We start from the raw sequence: 20,516 nt of genomic DNA, 5'->3' as shown, positions 1-20,516 counted from the left end.
CCTAAAGCCCTAAGCAATGACGGATCTCCTTTCTGTCTCAATTTTTCTATTCTGGACATTTGCTATAAATGGAACAACACAGTATATATGGTCTATTTGGCTTCTTTCATTTAGCATAATGTTTTCAAGGGTCTTCCATGTTTTAGCACATATCAGTATCCATTAATATTCATTGCTAAATGATATACTGTAGGGGATATACCACATTTTTTATTAATTGATGGGTAGTTGGATTTTCCCCTACTTTTTGGCACTGACCAGTTACATTGCAATGGACATTCACGTGTGAATTTTTGTACGGACATACAATTTCATTTTTTTTTTAAGTAGAATTGCTAGGTTATATAATAACTCTGGATGACTGAGGAACTAACTGTTCCCCACCTTAGTTGGACCTTTTTACATCTCCACCAGTGGTACATTTTTAGGACTGTGCCCTGGATTGTACAATCAGGTAATTATCAGGCTAACATGAGACAGTTTACCACTGCTACTGAAATTGCCTGTCTTTAAGATGACTTGTTTCTAATGTGGGAAAGCTTTATGAAGGATGATCTCATAGAGGGGGTTAAATGAGGTTATTTTAATGCCCAGCACATAATACAATAGATGTTCAATAGATTGCAGCTTTTGTTATGTTTACCAGTGTTTTTTTTGTGTGTGTGTTTTTGTTGTTGTTTTTTTTGCGTGCGATGTATACTAGTTGGCTGAGGGCTTTTAATTGCCACAAATCTTTCTGTTGTTAATCCTCACCTGAGGATATTTTTTTTCCTATTGTTTTTTAGAGAGAAAGGCTGGGGAGGAGAGAGAGACACACATTGATTTGTTGCCTCCCTCATCCTGCCCAGGGCCGGGCATCGAACCTGCAACCTGGGTACATGCCCTTGACTAGGAATCAAACCATAACCCTTTAGTGCTCAGGCCAATGCTCTAACCACTGCGCACACTGGCCAGGGTGACACATATCACTTGAAGGAAAGTATTAAGAGAAATCTTAATAATTGAACATCTTGTCTGGATGCTAGAGACTATGATGGGCAGTAATGACATTTCTCAAAAACATTTGGTACCTAAGTATTGTGCTGACCCCAGAGCATTTTGGGTATTTTTTATTAAAAAATGACTCAGCTAAGAACAATGAGACAGATGGACATACTCGCATGTCCTAAGGAAGAAGCATGTGCTGAGTATGGAGATGTGTGATGAGACCCAGCTGAGATGTATGCAGCTCTAATGTGAAATGCCCTGGTGCCCATCTTTGGCATGCCACTGTGCTCTCTGCTGGAGCCTCCCTGGTGTTTGTGTCGCTGGTGAAGGGCGAAAGGGAGAGGAAAATCTTGTCTTGAGATTATGGCTCCCTATTAAACTTTTAAAAATTTATTCTTTGTTGCTCCTCGTGATAGATTAGAAATGCAGGGACATGTAAGACATGGCAAGGATTTACTCCTCTCCTGTGTCCAAAGCTGTCCTTGACTTACCCAGCCTTCAACCACGTCTGCTTTGTCTGCCAGTGTGCCCAGGTCCCATCGTGTCAGAAGCCTCCTTTCCCTCATTCTCTCAGAGCAGTTGGGTTATGGTAATTCTGACCTCAGTTGTAGTTATCCCAGTTGTAGTTATTCTTTGAAAGAGAAAGGTCAAGAGTACAAAGAAATGTTACTAGTTGATTAAACTTTAGGCAGAACAACTGCAAGGAAGTGACTCACAATTCTGTGTATCAGCATCATTTTGGGGAGCTTTTATAAAGTTCACAAGCTGTGGGCCCATTTCCAGGGATTCTCTTGAAAAATCTGAGTTCCTTGCCGAAACCGGTTTGCCTCAGTAGATAGAGTGTCAGCCTGCGGACTGAAGGGTCCTGGGTTCGATTCCAATCAAGGGTATATACCTTGGTTGCGGGCACATCCCCAGTAGGGGGTGTGCAAGAGGCAGCTGATCAATGATTCTCTCTCATCGATCTTTCTAATGCTCTATCCCTCTCTCTTCCTCTCTGTACAAAATCAATATATATATATATATGTGTGTATATATATATATATATGTGTGTGTGTGTGTATATATATATATATATATATATATATATATATATGTATATATATATGAAAAATCTGAGTTCCCTAGGTGATTCTATGTGCAGTCGGGGCACACACTCAATCCCTATTAGGGGCGCATTCCAAAGGCAGCCAATTGATGTTTCTCACATAGATGTCCTCCCCACTCGCTCCCTCTCTCTCATGTTTCCCCCCCCTTCCTCTCTCTAAAATCAGTAACATAAAGTTTTAAAAGATTGTGGTTATTCATAAGAATAACAGCTTACCTGGTTGTGCATTTCCGAAGTCTTTTTTGATCCTAAATCTCACATTGCAATAGTTTTTTTATTCAGCATTAACTGAGTGTATAGCACTTGCCCGAACTGCCAGAATTCTAATGAAAAGTGTTTGATGTTACAGGAATACAAGCGCAAGTTAGCCAGAGTTTCCCTGGTGCGCAAAGAACTCAGGTCCCGGATCCAGAGCCTGCCGGACTTATCTCGATTGCCCAATGTCACTGGCAGCCACATGCACCTGCCCTTTGCGGGGGACATCTACAGTGAAGATTGATGACCGGCCTCTCCAGGGCTCAGGACTGTGCGGGAGATGGAGACAGGTTAGGTGGATAGTCCTGTAGCGTTATTTTTGTATATTGTAGAGAGAGTGACACTAACAAAAAAAATGACAAGTAATTTATAAAATTGTTAAAAATGTTGGTTTGTTTACTATTTTATTGGTAAGTTAACATGACTTAGTTTAAACAAAGTGATCTCTGTGTATTAATAAGCTCACAGATAGTGGTTATTTTCCAAAGCTCTTTTGTAAATTTTTTTGATCCAGGGCCTTGTGAGAAATTCCATGTTTCTATTTCTTTGTGTATTTTCAAATGTTTTTCTTCAGTATATAATTACTATATAGTATGTAATTCCTGAAGGGTAAGAGCTAATCAGGACTTGGTTGAGACTTAATTATGGTATAATTAGACTTGATTGTAGAAGGGACTTAATGTTTCAACTTAATCTTCACCCTCCTCCCCGACCAAAATATCATTTGTGTGCCTCTCAATGCCTTTGATTCCTTATTCCTTAGATGTCAGTAACTTAACACTAATCATGGATATCATTTTTAGGGTCAAATCAGAGCACCATAGGGGTCCATTCCAGCGGCCAGTGTTTAACAAGAGGACTGTAAAGTAGGGACCCCATTGGTTAAACTGTTTAGAAATAGTTGATCAGAGTAATATGAAATGCTTGGGAATTGCTATAATGTTGACGTTTTGCTAAGAGGACAGCTTTCATTTCGCCAGATCAGTCTTCTTTTAACATATCGATTCCTTTAACATAAAGGAACCTGTGGGACTAAAAGAAACAAATAGTGATACTTTTATTATTCCCATAGCCTTTAACTTTAAAAGCAATGGTATTTTTAGCTCTAATATCTCAAGGACACAATATTCATTAATGTTCAATGAAGTAGCCTGGAACATTTTCAATGTTTCCTTAAGATTTTTGAATGACTGTATCCTTGGAAATGAAGCAGTGCTGCACTACAGGGTAGATCTATCGATAGTAAACATTATATTTGTATATTTAGGATTTCCAAAACCAATGTACTTCTACCTTTCATCTTAACCCTGTGTGTTAGGGCAGTTGCATGCTCTTCTGCTTTCTTCTTAAATCACATTGTTAAGCTGTGGATTTGTACTCAGTAATGACTTAGGATAAACATTTTTTCCATTCATTACTTTACATATTAGACATTTTCCTTTTTGTTGTAAGCAGGTTCAAATTAGATAGTCAATAAAACATCTTTAAATCTGAAAGCCAATTCTGTCTCACTAGTCTGAATGGCTTCACTCTTTCTTCCTCAGTATGAGAGAGTATAAAAAGAATTTATATGTGAAAGAGAAGGCAAATGTTTATTTTTAATAGCCAGTAGTTCTGGAAACAGTGGTTCTACCAATTTAACCTTTCTTCAAAGCAGACACATGCAAGTGGTCCCCATTCATCTGGCTTCTAGTTCAAAGCTTGTTAGTTACCTTTTGGGAGTTGGGGCCCATGTTCTCACAGGACCAATTATAATTAGGTTCCGTGTGAACACCACCACAGAAAACTCACAGGGAACCTAACCCACTTAACCATGGATGCAATCCATGTTGACATAATGTAGTTGACAAATGATGTGCAGCAGCCAGACTCACACATTGGGGTGTCTGTCTTGTGTTCCCCCGTCCCTCTGTGTAGGATATATAAGAAAAAGATTCAGCTTGGTAGATGCGTGTAACAAATGCACAATTATAAAAACATAGTTATAACTGTTTTAAAAGTATATCATGTGAGTTGGTTTTTTAAATTAAAGTGAAAGCAAAAACTTGTATATTAATTTATTTTAAAAATCTTGACCTTATTTATGATACGCTAAAGTGGTGATTTATTCATTCAAAATATATATTTTTTCCACTTAAAACTAATTTATAAACTGTATGCCTGGGAAGCTTTGAAATCTATTAGAAGTTTGTTGAAATATTTTCACCATTTATGACAGACTTCTGACTTAGATACTGATTTTAATGCCAGTGTCCACTCTAAATATTTATTATAAAAATGCATTATTTTTTTAAAGAGCTTGATGCAATTTATGGATAGTACTCAACCTGAATCCGAACCCCAATCCCACCTTATGACCAATCCTTCTCAAACCTCTGGTTGTTGGTTAATTCACTCACTGAACACAAATGATACGGTGTGGTTTAGAAGTTACATTTTCAGCCTTATGACAGTTAAAACATGGTAAGCCTTAGTAGTAAATAGTCTTTTCTAAAAGGTAGACTACTTCTCAAGAAATGGGCTTAGATGTGAGTATTGTAATACCAAATTCTAACTCATGAACATTTTCTCCACTGTGTATGTGAGGCAAACCATGTATCTCTGAGTGCAGTTTGGCCTGGCGCTCAAAAGAAAAGTGTATCGCCCCACTTGCATAGGGTGCTGTAGTGTGAACAGATACCGTCACTCTTTTCTCCACAAACAGTGAGAGCTGTCTGGAGCGGCAGTTTGAGCAGATTCCCGGGCGGAAGTTCCCTCTGCTCCTTCCATCAGGCGCTACAGTGAGTAAAGAACCACGTGGGCAGCGGGGGTCAGATGAGCTGTGCTCAGTAGCCAGCCTCCCCTCTGGGAAAGGAGCCCTGATGCAGCTGTTCTAGCACCTTCTCTCTCAGGCACTCCAAACCATCAGGGCTTTTCTATAGGAACTCCTTCAGAATCAGCAAAAGCTGGGGTGACCCAGTCATCTTGATTTGCAAAAAAAATTAAAAGAACAAAAACTAGGTTGTCAGTTGCCGCTGTAAATGAGCAACACTCAGTCTATGAGTGAGTGAACTGGTTCTGAGAAATCTTTAGAACAAAGAAACTCAAGTACAAATTCGTTGGGAAAGTTAGAATGTCCTTTCTGAAATTTCCATTCTAAAAATTGACATTATATGAAATAACGTAGGCAACAAAACTGCTTTGTATTCTATTAAGAAATAGCTCCTAAAGGTAAAATATTCAGTTGTTGCGCTTTATGAAGCTTTTTAAAAAAGTGTAAGCCCAGTGCTCTGTGTAGAAAGGGAGCATTGAGTTATCTACTGAATTTAAACGTAGCATTTGTTGCCACCTGTACTTCCAGCCACCCACATGAGTGTTCTTCTTCTTCTTCTTTTTTTTCTTTAAGTGAAGGCAGAGTTGAGCGATAGATGCCCTCTAGCCAGGAGGGACCCACATGGGTTGCCGCACACATGGTGTTGAGGTGGCGGTAGCACATGGGATGATGAAGTTTCCCTGTTTCTTTACCCCTATTTGTTTGGCTTTATCTGATGACAATATACAATGTTCTTAATAAAGTTTTATGTTCTTTTTGAAATGTGTAGCTTATTTTTGTGAATGTGATTGATTAGATATGGGGAGGGGAGGGAGAGACTAACGGACTGGAAGGGAAGGGAAGTATTGGAGGTATGCAGCGTCGTAGGTGGAAAAACTGCCGGAGATTCCTTTTGCTTGGCCAGTGGTCCCCAAACCTGAGCGAACATGAGTCACCCAGGGGGCTTATTGAACTAGAGCTTCTGGGGTAAGGTCTGATTGTTTGCATTCCTAACTACTTGATGCTGATACCACTGGGACTGTATTTTGACAGCCCTGCTCTAGACAGACTTTTGAGGTCCGTGACTTGGCTCACAATTTAAAATTCCAGGAGATAAGATAATTAAGTATGGGTTTTACAGTTCATTATATAGTAAGTTCCTTTGGCCAGAGGATAAGACCACATCTTCTGTTGTGACTCCTGCTCAGTAGTGCTTAAGTGCTTTTGAATGAACAGACTCACTGTTGCTTGAACTCCTTTGGAGCACAGGCCTTCTCACCACACCTTGCATTTAGAGCAGAATAGGGGAATACTTGAAATTTGGGAATCTCTGGCAGTGTTCACCAAACTTCTTTGATAAGACTCAGGACATTTGTATACGGGCACATACCAACTGAATCAGAACTTTCTGTGATTTTTATCATTTAGACATTCTGAGAGATGTAGTCCTCTTGACTGGTGCTTCAGTTCTCCATTCCTGGATGGGAGAATTACTTAGCTATATATACTGTATATGTAATTCCAAGATATTGAAACAAAAGCCCAAAGCATGGATGCTAAACGCCATTACCCAATCTTCACGTGAGCTTTGTGTGATCTTTTCCTAAGTTCAGAATAAATAATGAAACAACTGATCTGAAATGACCATGATCTTATGATCTCCCTGGAGAGTTTATATTTTTAAAAGTTAAGGATTCAAAGCTATGCTTTAAATATTATAAATTATATCTATATTCTATGCATATTTATACTAAAATTAGTGAGAAAGCCCTTGCCAGTTTGGCTCAGTGGATATAGTGTTTGCCTGCCAACTGAAGGGTCCCAGGTTTGATTCAGGTCAAGCACATGTACCTCGGTTGCAGCCTTGATTCCCAGACCTGGTAGGGGAGCATATTGGAGGCAACTAATCAACGTGTCTCTCTCACATAGATATTTCTCTCTGTCTCTTCTCCTATTTCTCCCCCTTTCTTCCAATGTCTCTAAAAATCAATGGAAAAATATCCTTGGGTGAAGATTAACAACAAAAACAACAACCAAAAAAGTAAGAAAATATTCTCTAAAAAGTGGATAGACTTGAAAAGATAAATGAAAGATTTCATATCAAGATAAGTTTTTATATCCACGCTACAATTTTAATATTCTCTTTAGAGATGCCTAAAGACCCTTCTGGCCGAAACGGTTCTGCTCAGTGGTAGAGCATCGGTCTGCGGACTGAAAGGTCCCAGGTTTGATTCTGGTCAAGGGCATGTACGTTGGTTGCGGGCAAATCCCCGGTAGGGGGTGTGCAAGAGGCAGCTGGTCTATGTTTCTCTCTCATCGACGTTTCTAGCTCTCTATCTCTCTCCCTTCCTCTCTCGTAAAAAAAATCAATATATATTAAAAAAAAAAAAAAAAAAAAAGACCCTTCTGCCAAATAGAAAAGAAAGTAAAAAATACATAGTCTTCAATTTGCAACTAAGGTAAATAGCTCCCGGCCTAGGAGTTCCCACTTTCACTACTTCTTACTTTCCAGTCATGCAGTTGGAGAGGATGTTAGTTCTAAATCTAGTGTGAACAAGTGGGCTAAGGAATTTGAATTTAACTACCATAGTTTAGGAATATTTGCAGAGCTTGTGCTATGTGCAAATATTCTAGGTGCAAGAAATTAGGTACTGAGATCACAGGCAGTTAGGGACAGTCGGAAACGGAAAACTACAGGACCACCAGCACTACGGGAGGAATGGCCCTCAATGCAGTGGGGTTGGAGTAGATGGCGTTCTCCAGAACCATGTGCAAAGGCCCACGGCTGGCAAGAAGATGACACATTCTGAGAACTAGAGCTCATATGTCTGGGTAAGTGAACAGAAGAGCAGAGAGTTCCAAAGAAACATGTTCCAGTGAGAAGTTAGCCAGAAAGGTACAATATCTATCGTGAGCAAAGTATTATGCCAGCTGCTGCAGCCTGTGGCTGGCAGTCTGAAGTTCAGAATGATGGCCCTCACCAACCCTCTTTGATGATACTCGTTTAATTTCACTTTACACGACTCTAAGACTTACTTGCTATTAACCTTGGCCACCAAGTTTACCAAGCCCTAATGGAAGAAAAATTAGTTTTAAACTTGTAGTAATAGAGAGGCTTAGAAACAGATTATAGTTTAAATTATCTACATTCTTTATTTACAGGTTTTTAAAAAGCAAACAAACAAAAACATGTTGAGCCCAGGCTGGTGACTCAGTTGGTTGAACATTGTCCAGTATACCTAAAGGTCAGTGGATTCCTGGTCAGGGTTTAGACCCATGTTGAGGTTTGATCCCTGGTTGGGACACTTATGGGAGGCAACCAATCAATGTTTCTCTCTCTCTTCCTTCCTCTCTAAAATTAATAAACATTATTTTTTAAAAACTACCTATAAGGACCTTTCAAATGTTTTTGATTCTCAGAATCACCCTGAGAGAGAAGCAGGCTTTAGTTATTCATTCTAATGAGGTATTTTCTCCATAAACACAGTAGACTGCCAAGAAAAGTTTGCTTTTGGACCCTAGTTTTTAAAAAGCTGTTTTTCTGGTAAGTTTGCTTTCAGAAATTGTATTTAAACATTTTTTATTTTAAGAAGTCCATCCTTTACAAAGAAGATAAGAAATTTCTGAAGTCCACCTTTGAATTCTTTTTGGATTCACTCTGGCTAAGTAACATTTTTAGTTGAGAGAAGTGTTTCTTTGTTCTGTTTACAGTTTTTGAGGAGCAGGTGGGTGTCGACTGTCCAGATGTAGGTGTTCTGAAATGACACATAAAACTACACTTAGGAATACTGACAAAGGACAATTTAATAAGTGTTCTTCCTGCTTAGCCTAAATGACTGCTATGAGACACATTTTCCACTCTTGGCTGTACCCAGCAGTCAATCCCAAAAACCTCCTCACTAAACAGGCTACAAGCAACATTTAGTTGGTATATTGGGTGGTTCTGGAAGCTTCTACCTCACCTGAAAGAGAAGGCTAAAGGTTAAGTGTCATCAGCTTTGAGTTCTTTTTAAGTCTGACATCAAGACTCATGACAAAGCTAAGCAATGACTCTGAAGGATCTCAACCTACACATAGAGGTACCATTCCGTTGTACCTTCCCCAGAATGGAAGCTCCTCGGGGCAGGAACTCTGTACTAATTATAACAGTGCCAGGCACAGAGGAGGCTCTCTAAATATATCCACTTCATAAATGACTCCCCACCTGGTACGTGTATATTTACACCTTATTCTATTTTATTCTTTCCAATTGTGTTTTATCCCAAACCTTTATTGGGGGTTTGTCAGCCTGAACCCTCTTTTGCCTCCCCATCTATAAGATAAATGTGACAAATACTTTTCTCAGTCCTGGATGTCTAAGAAGCAGTCTGGTCTAAATGCAAGTGAATTCTTTAAACACACCAAATTTTCTTTTACCTATTTTTATCCAATAAAGTGGAAACTCCATGATGAATTCTTATCATACCAAATAACAATTAAACCAAGAATAGAGAGAAAACTGGCCTTGAAAGTTTAATACTTATCTAATAAATCCAACATTAAAAAAACTCAATTCAGAAAGCAGAGAGAATCCAGTCCTTCCTGAAGTTTGTTAGAACGTGCCCAAAGTTAACTCAGTATCGTTTGACAAATCCTTGTTTAGTTACATCTCCACAGGAATTTATTAGAGGAAATAGCAAGAACAAAGATTTAGAGCAGGAAAGTAAATGGTGAGTTGTTCAGTTTTGCTGACACACAAGACACATTAAGGCAAAGTAACACAGGCAGACAGACCGGTGCCATAGTGAGGGCTGGACAGCTGGCTGCATGGCCCAAATGGCCCAGAGGAGGTGCTTCTAATCAGAGCTGTGCTTCAGGAGATGAGAGTAGAAAGGTTAAACAGGAAGATTCACCAAAAAGAGAATAAAGACCTGAACAGATAGCGGCAGTAGGGATGTAAACATCATGAAAATAGGACCATAGAAACTGGCAGCTGACTGGAGAAGGACCAAGGCAATGGTTGTCAACTGAACTCGCCGTTTCAGAATGTCTAGAAGAGCATGTTTATTCACAGAATAAGGAACATAAGGAGGATGGGCAGGTTTGAGTCAGCCGTGGGAACTTGCAGGGGGTAAAGTAGATATATTTAGCGTGCAGCTGGGAATGGAGAGATTGCAAGTAGAAGCATATACCTGGAAATCACGCAGAGGTGAGAATGAAAGCGATGGGAGGATGTGAGACTAGAGAAGAAAAGGGTCTGGAGGAAAATAGAGGGCCACGGCCTGGACTGTATGGCAGGTTTGGGCACTGAACGTAACAGGAAGTTAGAAGACGTACTCAGGAGTTCCTGCAATTTAAATTACTTAGTGAGTTAATTACCTGAAAGTCCACGTTGGGCTCTTGCCTTTGGAACCGGACAGCCTGAGCTTTAGGTTTGCAGAGCCCAGAGACCTTCTCTCGGGAGTCTTCAGGCTGAGCTTCCTCGCAGGTGTGGCAGGGCTGCTCCTCAGGGCTGACAGGAAGCTTCTACTCTTACCAGGATGTTTAACTGTTTTGTTGCATGTTTTACAAGTAACCAACTACCATAAAACCAAGAAATACACGGCGTGATTTCTCATAAAATTTAGTCCTATAAAATTTAGTTCCTTAAATTCTTATATGCATCAGACAGGTACTGCAGGGTGAGTTACAGAGGTTGACCTCAGGGAGCTTGTAATCTTGCAGCAAGAATCAGACCAAACACAAATTTAAAATGAGAAAATCTCCAATAAAAAATTAATGACTAAACTTGTGTATTTAGTTTAAAACACCTTTTAAAGATAACAAAGTCTCTATTTCCTCAAGGTAAAACCATGTTTGGGGGGAATGGAGGAGACTGGGAATAATACCCTTTCACACCTGGATGGTTTAATGAATCTTCTGCTAGTCGTCTCTATTAATAAACCACAAGTAATTTGATTTTGGTTGTTTTATTCATTTTATATCCCCAATACTTACCATTATATGATATAAGATAGACCCTCAATAAAGGTTTAATGAATGAACATAAGATGTAGTTACTTTTGTTGGGCATAAACATAAATACATACTCTGACATGGAAGAAGGGATGACTGAAAAAGTGACACATGCCTGACAAATAAGCTACTGTTATTTGAAGAAAAGGACCATTAACTGAAAAAAGTAATTTAGTGGTAGCTGCAGTTCAGGTGAAGTCACATTGGTCTGCTCAAGAAATCCTTCAATTTGTAAAAATAACTGTGCCCAACAATGAGGTCTGAGAACAATTGAGAGTTTGTGATATATGATTTTAAGTAATTGTAAAAAACAAACAAAAAAAGCTGTACTCTTACTGAAACAGTAATCACTGGAAAAGAAATATGCATATATTTTGACAATTGAAATATACTACTGTAAATCTCTGAGCTATGTTTAGTTGATTCTCTTATCCTCATTTTGAGAGAAAGTCTACAAACTGAAATCTTACCAGTACACTTTTGGAGTCTTGGTACTTTTTCACAATTTTTGCTTCTTTAAAACTGAGTGCACAATTTCTTGCTTCTCGATTAAGAAGTTTCTGTATTCTTGGTGTTAGTTTGGACTTGGGTTTGAGGCGTACTCGAGAATTATCCAGAATCAGCAACTGGAAACAGTATGGGCATGTTCCTTCAAAAGTGCTTTTAGCATCTAAAATTATACAAATGGAACCCATGATTCAATAAGTTAGAATACTTTTTTTTAAAAATCTCAAACTGCCAATTTTATAAATGAAAAAAAGAAAGGCATGTTATTATTTAATATAAGCAGGTATACATTGTCCTTAAGCAAGCTCAAAATAGGAGAATTTATTAAAAGATAAACTGGAGATGATTTATTTTGCAAAACACTATCACTGTATCCATTCATTCCTTTTAGCAATGGACAGGAATTCCCCACTGTTGCTCCTTACTTGTACTAAGTAAAAAAGACTGCATGACTCACCTATTTTTCAAACATACTGATTACAAAATATGAAAGTTTACTATGACTCTTTTTTTAAATAATTTTGTAGCTTGTGGGCTGGGCTTGTTGCAGGAAGCTCTCTCAGTATAAAGTAAAACAACATGCCCAGACCTTTTATGCAATCAAGAAAACATTCCCTGCCCTAACCAGTTTGGCTCAGTGGATAGAGCATCAGCCTGCCGGACTGAAGGGTCCCAGGTTCAATTCTGGTCAATGGCATATACCTTGGTTGCGGGCACATCTCCAGTAGGGGATGTGCAGGAGGCAGCTGATTGATGTTTCTGACTATCCCTCTCCCTTCTCTGTAAAAGTCAATAAAATGTTTAAAAAAAAAGGGGGGGGGGGCTCTTGGGCACAGTTTTCAAAGACCCTTAAAAAAGGGGGGGAGCAGGTCAGAGAGACGATGCCACCAGTGATGTAAGGCTTTGTCGTCCCTTTACGAGATTTTCACTTTTACTCTGAGATGGGAAGTGACCTGAGAGCTTGTAGCAGAGAAGTGACATGGCCTGGCTAAAGCTTTTCCTGGGCTCCCTTTGGCTGCGGAAATGCACGGGGGCTGCTGGCAGTAACCTGGGAGAGAGACTGGTGGCGGCCCAGGGTGTTAGATGGCTAGAGGACGGGTATATTACAAACCGGGCAGTATTTGCTGGCACATTGGTTTGGGAAGGGAGTCCAGAATGGCTGATTATAAAGAGGAGTTGTTATTCGCTGAAATGGGAAGACTTGTGTTGGGGGATAAAGCTTGGGTTTTGGCCTAACAGACATTCAAAAGTTGCCAGAAGGCCTGAGGATGTGTGTAGAGCTCAGCGGAGAGGCCTGGGTGGGGTGGGGGTGGGGGGAGATATACATTTGTAAGTGCTCAGTACACAGAATTTAAAAGCCATGAGCCTGGATGAAAAACTGTCACCAAGGAAGACAGTGCAGCTAGAAAAGAGGTCCAAGGGCTGAGTGCTCGTGCGCTCCAACATTGTGGGGACTGGGGGAACCAGGAGGACTGGCTGACGAGGTAGGAGAACGAGGAAGCTGTTCGGAGAGGCTGATCAATGTGTCAAACCCCGCTAATGGGACAGGCCAGGTAAAGCACATGGAGCCTGGGGGTGGGGGCGTGCGGGCAGTGGGGGGGTCAGCTTTCTCTCGTCCATCAGTCTGAGTACTGTGCGGAGCGGAGGGGCGAGCCTGACCCACCCCCGACGGGCGTTTCTCCCTACCTTGTGACGAACTGAAGGCCCAGCTGAAAGAGAGAGAGGCCGTGAGGAACGCGGCACACCACCCGTCGCGCTCCGGCCCCCGCTCCCGCCCCGCCCCCCGCGCCCAGCCTCACAGGAGATAGCGGGCCTGGCCCGGGCAGCGAGCCTGCAGTCTGCGCGCCGCAGCCTCGAGGTAGTGCTTCTGCCTCATCGCCACCACCGTCCCGCCGCGACACCGGGAGACTCCGGAAGTTGGACTCCCGGCGTGGCGGACTTTGACGTCGGGACCCACGCTCCGTCCGGAAACGGGCGCCCTTGAAGAGGCGTTCCGGTCTCTGGCTCGGGCCCGCGTGGTCCAGCTCCCCGGCCCCGCCCCTCTCAGCTCCGCCCCCGGTTGGCCCCGCCCCTGTCCCGCGCAGTCCGGCTCTCTCCTCGGCCCCGCCCCAGTCCCCGGCCCCGCCCCGCCCCACATCGGGGCGCCGCCACTTCCGCCTGGCCCCGCCCCTGCCCCGTGCGGTCCGGCTCTCTCCCCGCCCAGGCCCCGCCCCGGGGCCCAACGAGGGTTCTCCGCAGACCGGGGCCTAACCCGGCAGTGGTAGCGACGTGAGGAGCAGAGTCCCACGGGTTCCTGGGTCTCTCCCTCCGACACTGTCCTTTCCGATAGCCCAGCTGTCATCTCCTCAGCCCTCGTCGCCCTCTGGTTCGCGAGCCCGGGTGTTGGCTCTGGCCGAGGCGGGCGGATGCGGGGACGCGAGGGGACCAGCAGACACCTACACCAAAGAGCTTACCTGTTTTGTTTTCTTTTTCTGCTTTTAATTGAAGTGAAGCTCACCGAAGCTAAAGTTAACCGTTGTAAGGTGAACATTTGGTGGCGTTTAGGACAGTTACAATGTTTTGCAAATGTCACTGTTATCTGTGCGGAAACTTTTCTATCGCCCTAAAGGAAACCCCATGCCCATGTAGCAGTGGCTCCCATTTCCCCTTCTTTCCCAGCCCCTAGCAACCACGAGTCGGCTTTGTCTCTATATGGGTTTACCTACTACGTACATTTCACATCTAGGAGTCATACTTGTGATCTTTTGTATCTGGGCTCTTCTACTTAGTGTGATATCCCTGAGGTTCTTCAGCTTGTAGCATAGGTTAGAACTTCCGTCCTTTTTATGGCTGAGTAATATTACATTGTACACAACACGTGCTGTTTATCCATTCATTTGTTGATGAACATTTGCTTGTTTCTATTGTACCTATTGGCTATCGTGAATAGTGCTGCTATGAACACAAACATGTATTTGTTTGAGTACTTCTTTTGGACACAGGTGAAATTGCTAGGTCATATGGTAAGTCCATGTTTAACAAGAGTGCTTCCCACCCTAGCTAGTTTGGCTTAGTGGATAGAGCATGGCCTGCAGACTGAACTTCCAGTCAAGGGTACATGCTGAGGTTGCTGGCTCGATTCCTAGTAGGGGCTGTGCAGGAGGCAGCCAATCAATGATTCTCTCTCATCATTGATGTCTCTCTCTCTCTCTCTCCCTCTCCCTCTCCCTCTCCCTCTCCCTCTCTTCCTCTCTGAAATCAATAAAAATATATATTTTTAAAAGTGGTTCCCAATTTCTCCATATTCTCACCAACATTCATTATATATATAAACTCGATTTCGGAGAGAAGAAGGGAAAGAGAGAGAGAGAAACATCCATTGGCTGCCTCCCTCACACCCCCTACTGTAAATCATCTGGCAACCGGGCATGTACCCTGACTAGGAATAGAATCAGTGACCTCCTGGTACATGGGGCAAAGCTGAGCTACACAGGCCAGGGTTTTTTTGTTTTTGTTTTTTAATTCCAGCCGTATTGATTTTGGTCCAGAAAGACCTTTACAGGACTTCTGACCTCCAGAACTGAAAGACAGTAAATCTGTGTTGCTTTACGTCACTCAGTTCATGGTAATTTGTTATTGTGGTAATAGAAAACTAATACAACACATATTTGGAGGTTCTTTCTTTCCATGGATTTGTCCCTGGATTACCACCCACCCACATATCCACCCAATTTTTCAATTCTAGTGGCCTCAGACTCTCTCTTTTCCCTTCAAGCCAGTGAGGCTGTGGTTCTCTGCAGTTAGAGCTGCTCATGGAGTGTGGCTGCCCTCAGCTGAAGAGCCTCAAAGTCACAAATCTCATAAATGTCCAGTCATCCTTCAAGGGTGGCCCTCCAGTTTTCTGCCTTCTTTTGGTAAATCTCCAAGGCCTTCAAATAATTTTTAAAATCTTTTTTCAGGCTTTAAAAATATATAGTTTTATTGATTTCAGAGAGGAAAGGAGAAGGAGGGAGGAGAGAGAGAGAGAGGGAGAAGGAGAAAGAGAAACATCAGTGATAAGAGAGACTCACTGATCAGCTGCCTCTTTCATGCCTCCCACCAGGGATTGAGCCTGCAACTTGGGCATGAGCCCTTGCCTGGAATCGAACCCAGGACCTTTCAGTCCAGAGGCCAATGCTCTGTCCACTGAACCAAACCAGCTAGGGCTTGATCAGATTTTTAAATTATTATCCAAAGGAAGGCTAGTCCACCATTTCCAAAAGCTAGCAACTCATTATACTCTTCTGCCTACTTAGATATTTGCAATTTTCCACCATCATTTTAAACAGAAGAATGAGGGGGGAAATGGTTGTATGCATGCTTAATTTTTCTCATCTCATTTACCCAGAGGCTGAAAATGAGTTTCCTTCTCTTGACATGACACTTTAAAAATAAAATGAATAAAAAGGAAAGTTGTCAAAAACGTTTGATGTGGGGGGCGGGGGAGAAACCACCACCCTCGCTGCTAGGAAGGAAGGAAGCCTTAGTTACAGGTTTGCTCCACCACATGCAGTTCCCGAAAGTCACCAGCAGGGGGAGAGCGTTCTGTCTCCGATGGTCCCGGCGCATCGCCGCGAATTCGTTAACCCAGGAAAGCAGGCGAGAGCAGCGCCGGGCGGATCTCGGTGGGAACTGGCTCCGAGGGGTCACTCGGACCGCAAAGGCCCCGCGGGACAGAGTCCACCTATTCCCAGAAGCCGCCCCTCTCGAGGCGCCCGGGAAACTTGGCTGGAACTCCCGGCTGACCTCTCCGCCCCGCACTCAGGACTGCAGCAGCACCAGCAGCACCAGCAGCAGCAGCAGCTCCGAGCCGCCTCCGAAGCGGCGCCGGCTGGAGGGGCAAACCCTCGTCCGGTTCCCAGGTGGTGAGCCCGTGCCCGGGTCCGAGCGGGATCCAGGGGAGCGTGCGCCCCGAGTCCAAGTCCGCGAGGGACCAGGTGAGCCCGCGTCCGGGTCCGCAATGGAGCCAGGTGAGCCCGCGTCCAGCCGCTCCAGCATCTCGGTCGGAGCCGGGTGGCAGGACTCGAGCAGTCGGTGGGCAAAATGGGTTGAAGCCGAGAACGAAGGCAGCTGGTGGGGGTGCAGGGCACGGGCCCGGGCACAGCTGTGCGGTCCAGGACTGGGGGGAGGAGGTCGGAAAGGACCGCTCCTTCCCCCCAGTGCGTCCACAGGATGACCCTCCTCAATAATCCCCGCTGAGGAGGTGCTGGGGGCGAGAGGGGCGGGCGGGCGGCTGTTTTACTGGTGCTGAACGCGAGCCACTCTCTCGCGGACCTTGGCTGCACCGTTATTTGGAAGCAGCGGTGGAGCCTGGTCTGCGCCCTGAGCGTGTGAATGAGTGACTGCATGGGCAAATGACAAGCGACAGACGGGAGGAAATACCACCACTCCAGGGGGATATTTTAAGATTGGAAGTCAGTGGCTACTGAAGCAGTGAGAGAGAGACTGGAGAAAGAAAGCAAGAACAGAGAGAGAGAAGAAGAAAAGATGCAGGAAGTCTGAAAAAGAAGCCGAGTGGACACGGAGCCCCGTGGACCCCAGAGCTCGGTGCGGGCGCGCAGGTCAGGGGCAGAGCGCTGTCCGGGTTGACATATCAGAAGAGGGGGGATCTGAGGGGTGGGGTGGGGGGAGGAGGCTGGGGGAGGAGCCCTACCCTGAATAGGTCATTGGAATTGAGGAGGTCTTTTTGGTTAAGAACCCATGGGTTATGGCTGGAATGTTAAGGTTATCAGGGTAGGAATAAAAGCGTATGCAATTGGATAGGCAACAAGTTTTCTTTTGGCAAATGACCAAGTGAGACACAAACATTTAACTGGATTAGGAGAGAAGTTGTAAGGAGTTTGTGATTCTTCTATACCTCATGATCATTCACAGAAGATCTCTAGAAAAGCATTAGTTGTACATAATTAGACTTTGAAATTGGAAGTGTTGCAAAATAGCACAATGATTACCCTGTCTTAATAACACTGTATATAGCATCAGTAGTATGTCCATTACACAGGGGTGGGCAAAAGGGGAGGAGCCTGCAACCGAGGTGGGTGTCCTTGACCAGACTAAACCAGAGAACCTTTGGTCCACAGGCCCACGCTCTATCCATTGAGCTAAACTGGCTAGGGTCCTATTCTTGTGTTTTAAAACTTGCCTTTTTACTCGGTATTTTAAGGAGGAAAAGGCAGGCTACATGTCCATGAATCAGACATGGCAATAAAGCCTCAGTTATTGGGGAGGGATCCTTCACCGAATGGGAAATAAGAAACTGAGGGGGGAGATGTGGTGACTCCATTGGCACTGTATGCACCATTTCTTCCTAATGGCGGGCGATTCAGAATAGGCAGTCAAGCATAGTTTTGGCTAAAATGGAAGTATTTTTTTTTTTTCAGGAAGTGTTTATATGGAAGTATTAAGTAGCTTCTTAATACCTTCTCATAAGGCCCCGGGGACTGACTGACGCCTAGCATCTTAGAAGCAAAGTACTTGTCACTAAACCTTTTACCTTAAATCTTGCTTTAGTATATGCTATATGGCTCTAAAAGAACTTACCAATTAATCAGGATATGTGCTATTAGTTATATATTTTTTAAATATATTTTATTGATTTATACAGAGAGGAAGGGAGAGAGATAGAGAGTTAGAAACATCCTTGAGAGAAAAACATCCATCAGCTGCCCACAACCAAGGTATTGATGCATGCCCTTGACCGGAATCGAACCTGGGACCCTTCAGCCCGCAGGCCGATGCTCTATCCACTGAGCCAAACCGGTTTCGGTTAGTTATATTTTTTAAAAACAGGAAATGTCACATTGTAGGCTAAGGGATTCCTTCTGTTAGTTGTTCACACTTGAGCCTATGGACACTGGGAAAACCAACTAATTGTTTTAAGTAAGACAGAGGTCTATGGTTTTGTTTGTGTGTGTTTTTAACATAAACACTCTGGAAGTAGACAGTCCCCTGCTGGTGCAGCAGCTCATCTATTTCCCCAGGAACCTGCTTTTTCTCTTTTTTTCTGCTATTATTGCAGCTGGAACTAGGGTTTGGCTGCCTGCTGCCACAAAAGGCAAACTTGTGAGACAAGTGCTGGTGAAAAAGGAAGGAGGTTTATTCAAGTGTCAGCACCTCAAGAAGATGAGGGACTCTTGTCCAAAGCCCATCTCACCATCTCAGTCAAGCAGAGGTTTTTATAAGGAGGCAGAGGGAAAGGGAACAAAGAGATCAAGGGGAGGGGTTGAAAAGTTCTCTACGTGCAGGCCAGCACAGTACCTCCATCCCGATGAAGATCTTGAAACTGGGCAAGTAGCCGAAACCTGTTTGGCTCAGTGGATAGAGCATTGGCCTGCGGACTATAAGGTCCCGGGTTCGATTCCGGTCAAGGGCCTGTACCTTGGTTGCAGGCACATCCCCAGTGAAGGGTGTGCAGGAGGCAGCTGATCGATGTTTCTCTTTCATCGATGTTTCTAACTCTCTATCCCTCTCTTTTCCTCTCTGTGAAAAATCAGTAAAATATATTAAAAAAAAAAAAAAAAAAAAAGGAACTGGACAAGTGATGTGTGACATCCTGGTCTTCATTATCCTGGTTCTATGTCATCATGGTTCTACAGTTGAAGGTCAGCACATCTCCTGGAGCTGGGATGATTGAAGGTCAGAGAGAGTGCTTGTGAATACTATTAGCATGTGCTCAGTAACTGGTAGCCACAACTGCTACTGTTTTGCTTTAAGGTGCATAAGCAACTGTGTGCTTTCTTTGTGGATTTATGATAATGAAAACTTACACTATCAAGTGATGCTTTCCTCTAGAGTCTGTCATAAAATGAGAATTCTTTTCCACTGAAAACTTTATTTTCACCGATGTTACTACATTTAAAAGCTTTTTTTAAAAAAAAATACTGTAGAACTTGTTTCAAAATCATAAATGGAGAGAAACATTATCTGATAATGTTGGCAGCAAAACAGCACCAGAATGTTACCGGCAATTGTACCTGAGTTCAGCAACCTCAATACTTGAGTTCTGGCTAAGAAAGAATTCAAATGCAAGCCTCAAATAAAAGTAAAAGATATATGAAACGAGCTCTGGAGAAGTGAGCCAGCTGGGCTGTGTGGGCTCAGGAAGCAAGCTGAAGAGGCAAAAGGAGGGCCCTTGTAACTTAAGAGAAAGGAAACTAGGATGTAAGGGCCGGGGGGAAGGAGACGGGGAGACACTCCAGTGTGCTTCAGAGAGCACGCACACATGCACACTGGGGAAAAGGAGATGTTGGAAAAGGTAGAGAGAGGGAGAGAGAGAGAGAGAGAGAGAGAGAGAGAGAGAGAGAGAGAGAGAGAGAGAGAGAGAGAGAGAGGAGAAGAAGAAGAAGAAGAAGAAGAAGAAGAAGAAGAAGAAGAAGAAGAAGAGAGGAGGAGGAGGAGGAGGAGGAGGAGGAGGAGGAGGAGGAAGAGAAAGAAGAGAGGAGAGGAGAAGAGAAAATGAAAGGAAGAGTGTGCTGCACTGAGGCCTCAAGGACTTTTATTTTGTTTTAAAAATGTATATATTTTATTGATTTTTTACAGAGAGGAAGGGAGAGAGATGAGAGTCAGAAACATCTGATGAGAGAGAAACTTCAATCAGCCGCCTCCTGCGTGCCCCCCACCCCCACCCCCTGCTCCACTGGGGATGTACCCACAACCAAGACACATCCCTTGACCGGAACCCAACCCGGGACCCTTCAGTCTGCAGGCAGGCAGATGCTCTATCCACTGAGCCACGCCGGTTGGGCCTCAAGGACTTTTAAGGGTAGGGATTTTAAGGGTGGTCCCAGGGGAGTATCTCCATAGCATATTCATCAGCTTTTCTGGGGTGTTCTTTCAGGGTCATGGTCTGGTCTCAGA

At 43.4% G+C, this 20,516-nt stretch overlaps 2 protein-coding genes across 3 annotated transcripts in view; one reads left to right on the top strand and one right to left on the bottom strand.

The window, feature by feature from the left end:
- The window catches only part of RPRD1A (regulation of nuclear pre-mRNA domain containing 1A), a 35,187-nt gene extending 30,053 nt beyond the window's left edge, over positions 1-5,134 (top strand). Inside the window, exon 7 of the mRNA XM_036418027.2 lies at positions 2,445-5,134. Coding sequence (XP_036273920.1) covers positions 2,445-2,594 — 150 coding nt within the window. The 3' untranslated portion in view covers positions 2,595-5,134. The remainder of the gene's footprint in view (positions 1-2,444) is intronic.
- Positions 5,135-8,268: 3,134 nt separating this feature from the next.
- On the bottom strand, positions 8,269-13,662 carry CUNH18orf21 (chromosome unknown C18orf21 homolog). Of its 2 annotated transcripts, XM_036418029.2 has the most exons (5): positions 13,442-13,651; positions 13,329-13,351; positions 11,606-11,805; positions 10,500-10,699; positions 8,269-8,896 (listed from the first exon to the last, which is right to left on the bottom strand). In XM_036418029.2, the coding sequence occupies exons 1-5, from the start codon at positions 13,516-13,518 to the stop codon at positions 8,743-8,745; spliced, it is 654 nt and encodes a 217-aa protein (XP_036273922.1). In that variant the 5' UTR covers positions 13,519-13,651; the 3' UTR covers positions 8,269-8,742. The 2 variants fall into 2 exon arrangements, with proteins under 2 accessions (XP_036273922.1, XP_036273923.1); XM_036418030.2 differs by lacking the exon at positions 10,500-10,699 and having other exon boundaries at positions 8,804-8,896; positions 13,442-13,662.
- Between the last annotated feature and the right edge of the window lie 6,854 nt (positions 13,663-20,516).

This window comes from Pipistrellus kuhlii, unplaced genomic scaffold, assembly GCF_014108245.1.
Source record: "Pipistrellus kuhlii isolate mPipKuh1 unplaced genomic scaffold, mPipKuh1.p scaffold_m20_p_6, whole genome shotgun sequence".
NCBI lineage: Eukaryota > Metazoa > Chordata > Mammalia > Chiroptera > Vespertilionidae > Pipistrellus > Pipistrellus kuhlii.
This window is presented reverse-complemented; position numbering and strand designations above follow the sequence as displayed.

What these genes read in the sequence shown, in the direction of transcription:
- CUNH18orf21 (XM_036418029.2), bottom strand. Translation starts at nt 13,518, where the DNA reads ATGAGGCAGAAGCACTACCTCGAGGCTGCGGCGCGCAGACTGCAGGCT. An exon ending in GGCCTTCAGTTCGTCACAAG is followed by an intron (nt 11,806 to 13,328) that starts GTAGGGAGAAAC and finishes GTATAATTTTAG; the next exon opens with ATGCTAAAAGCACTTTTGAA. An exon ending in AAGACTCCAAAAGTGTACTG is followed by an intron (nt 10,700 to 11,605) that starts GTAAGATTTCAG and finishes GTTTTATGGTAG; the next exon opens with TTGGTTACTTGTAAAACATG.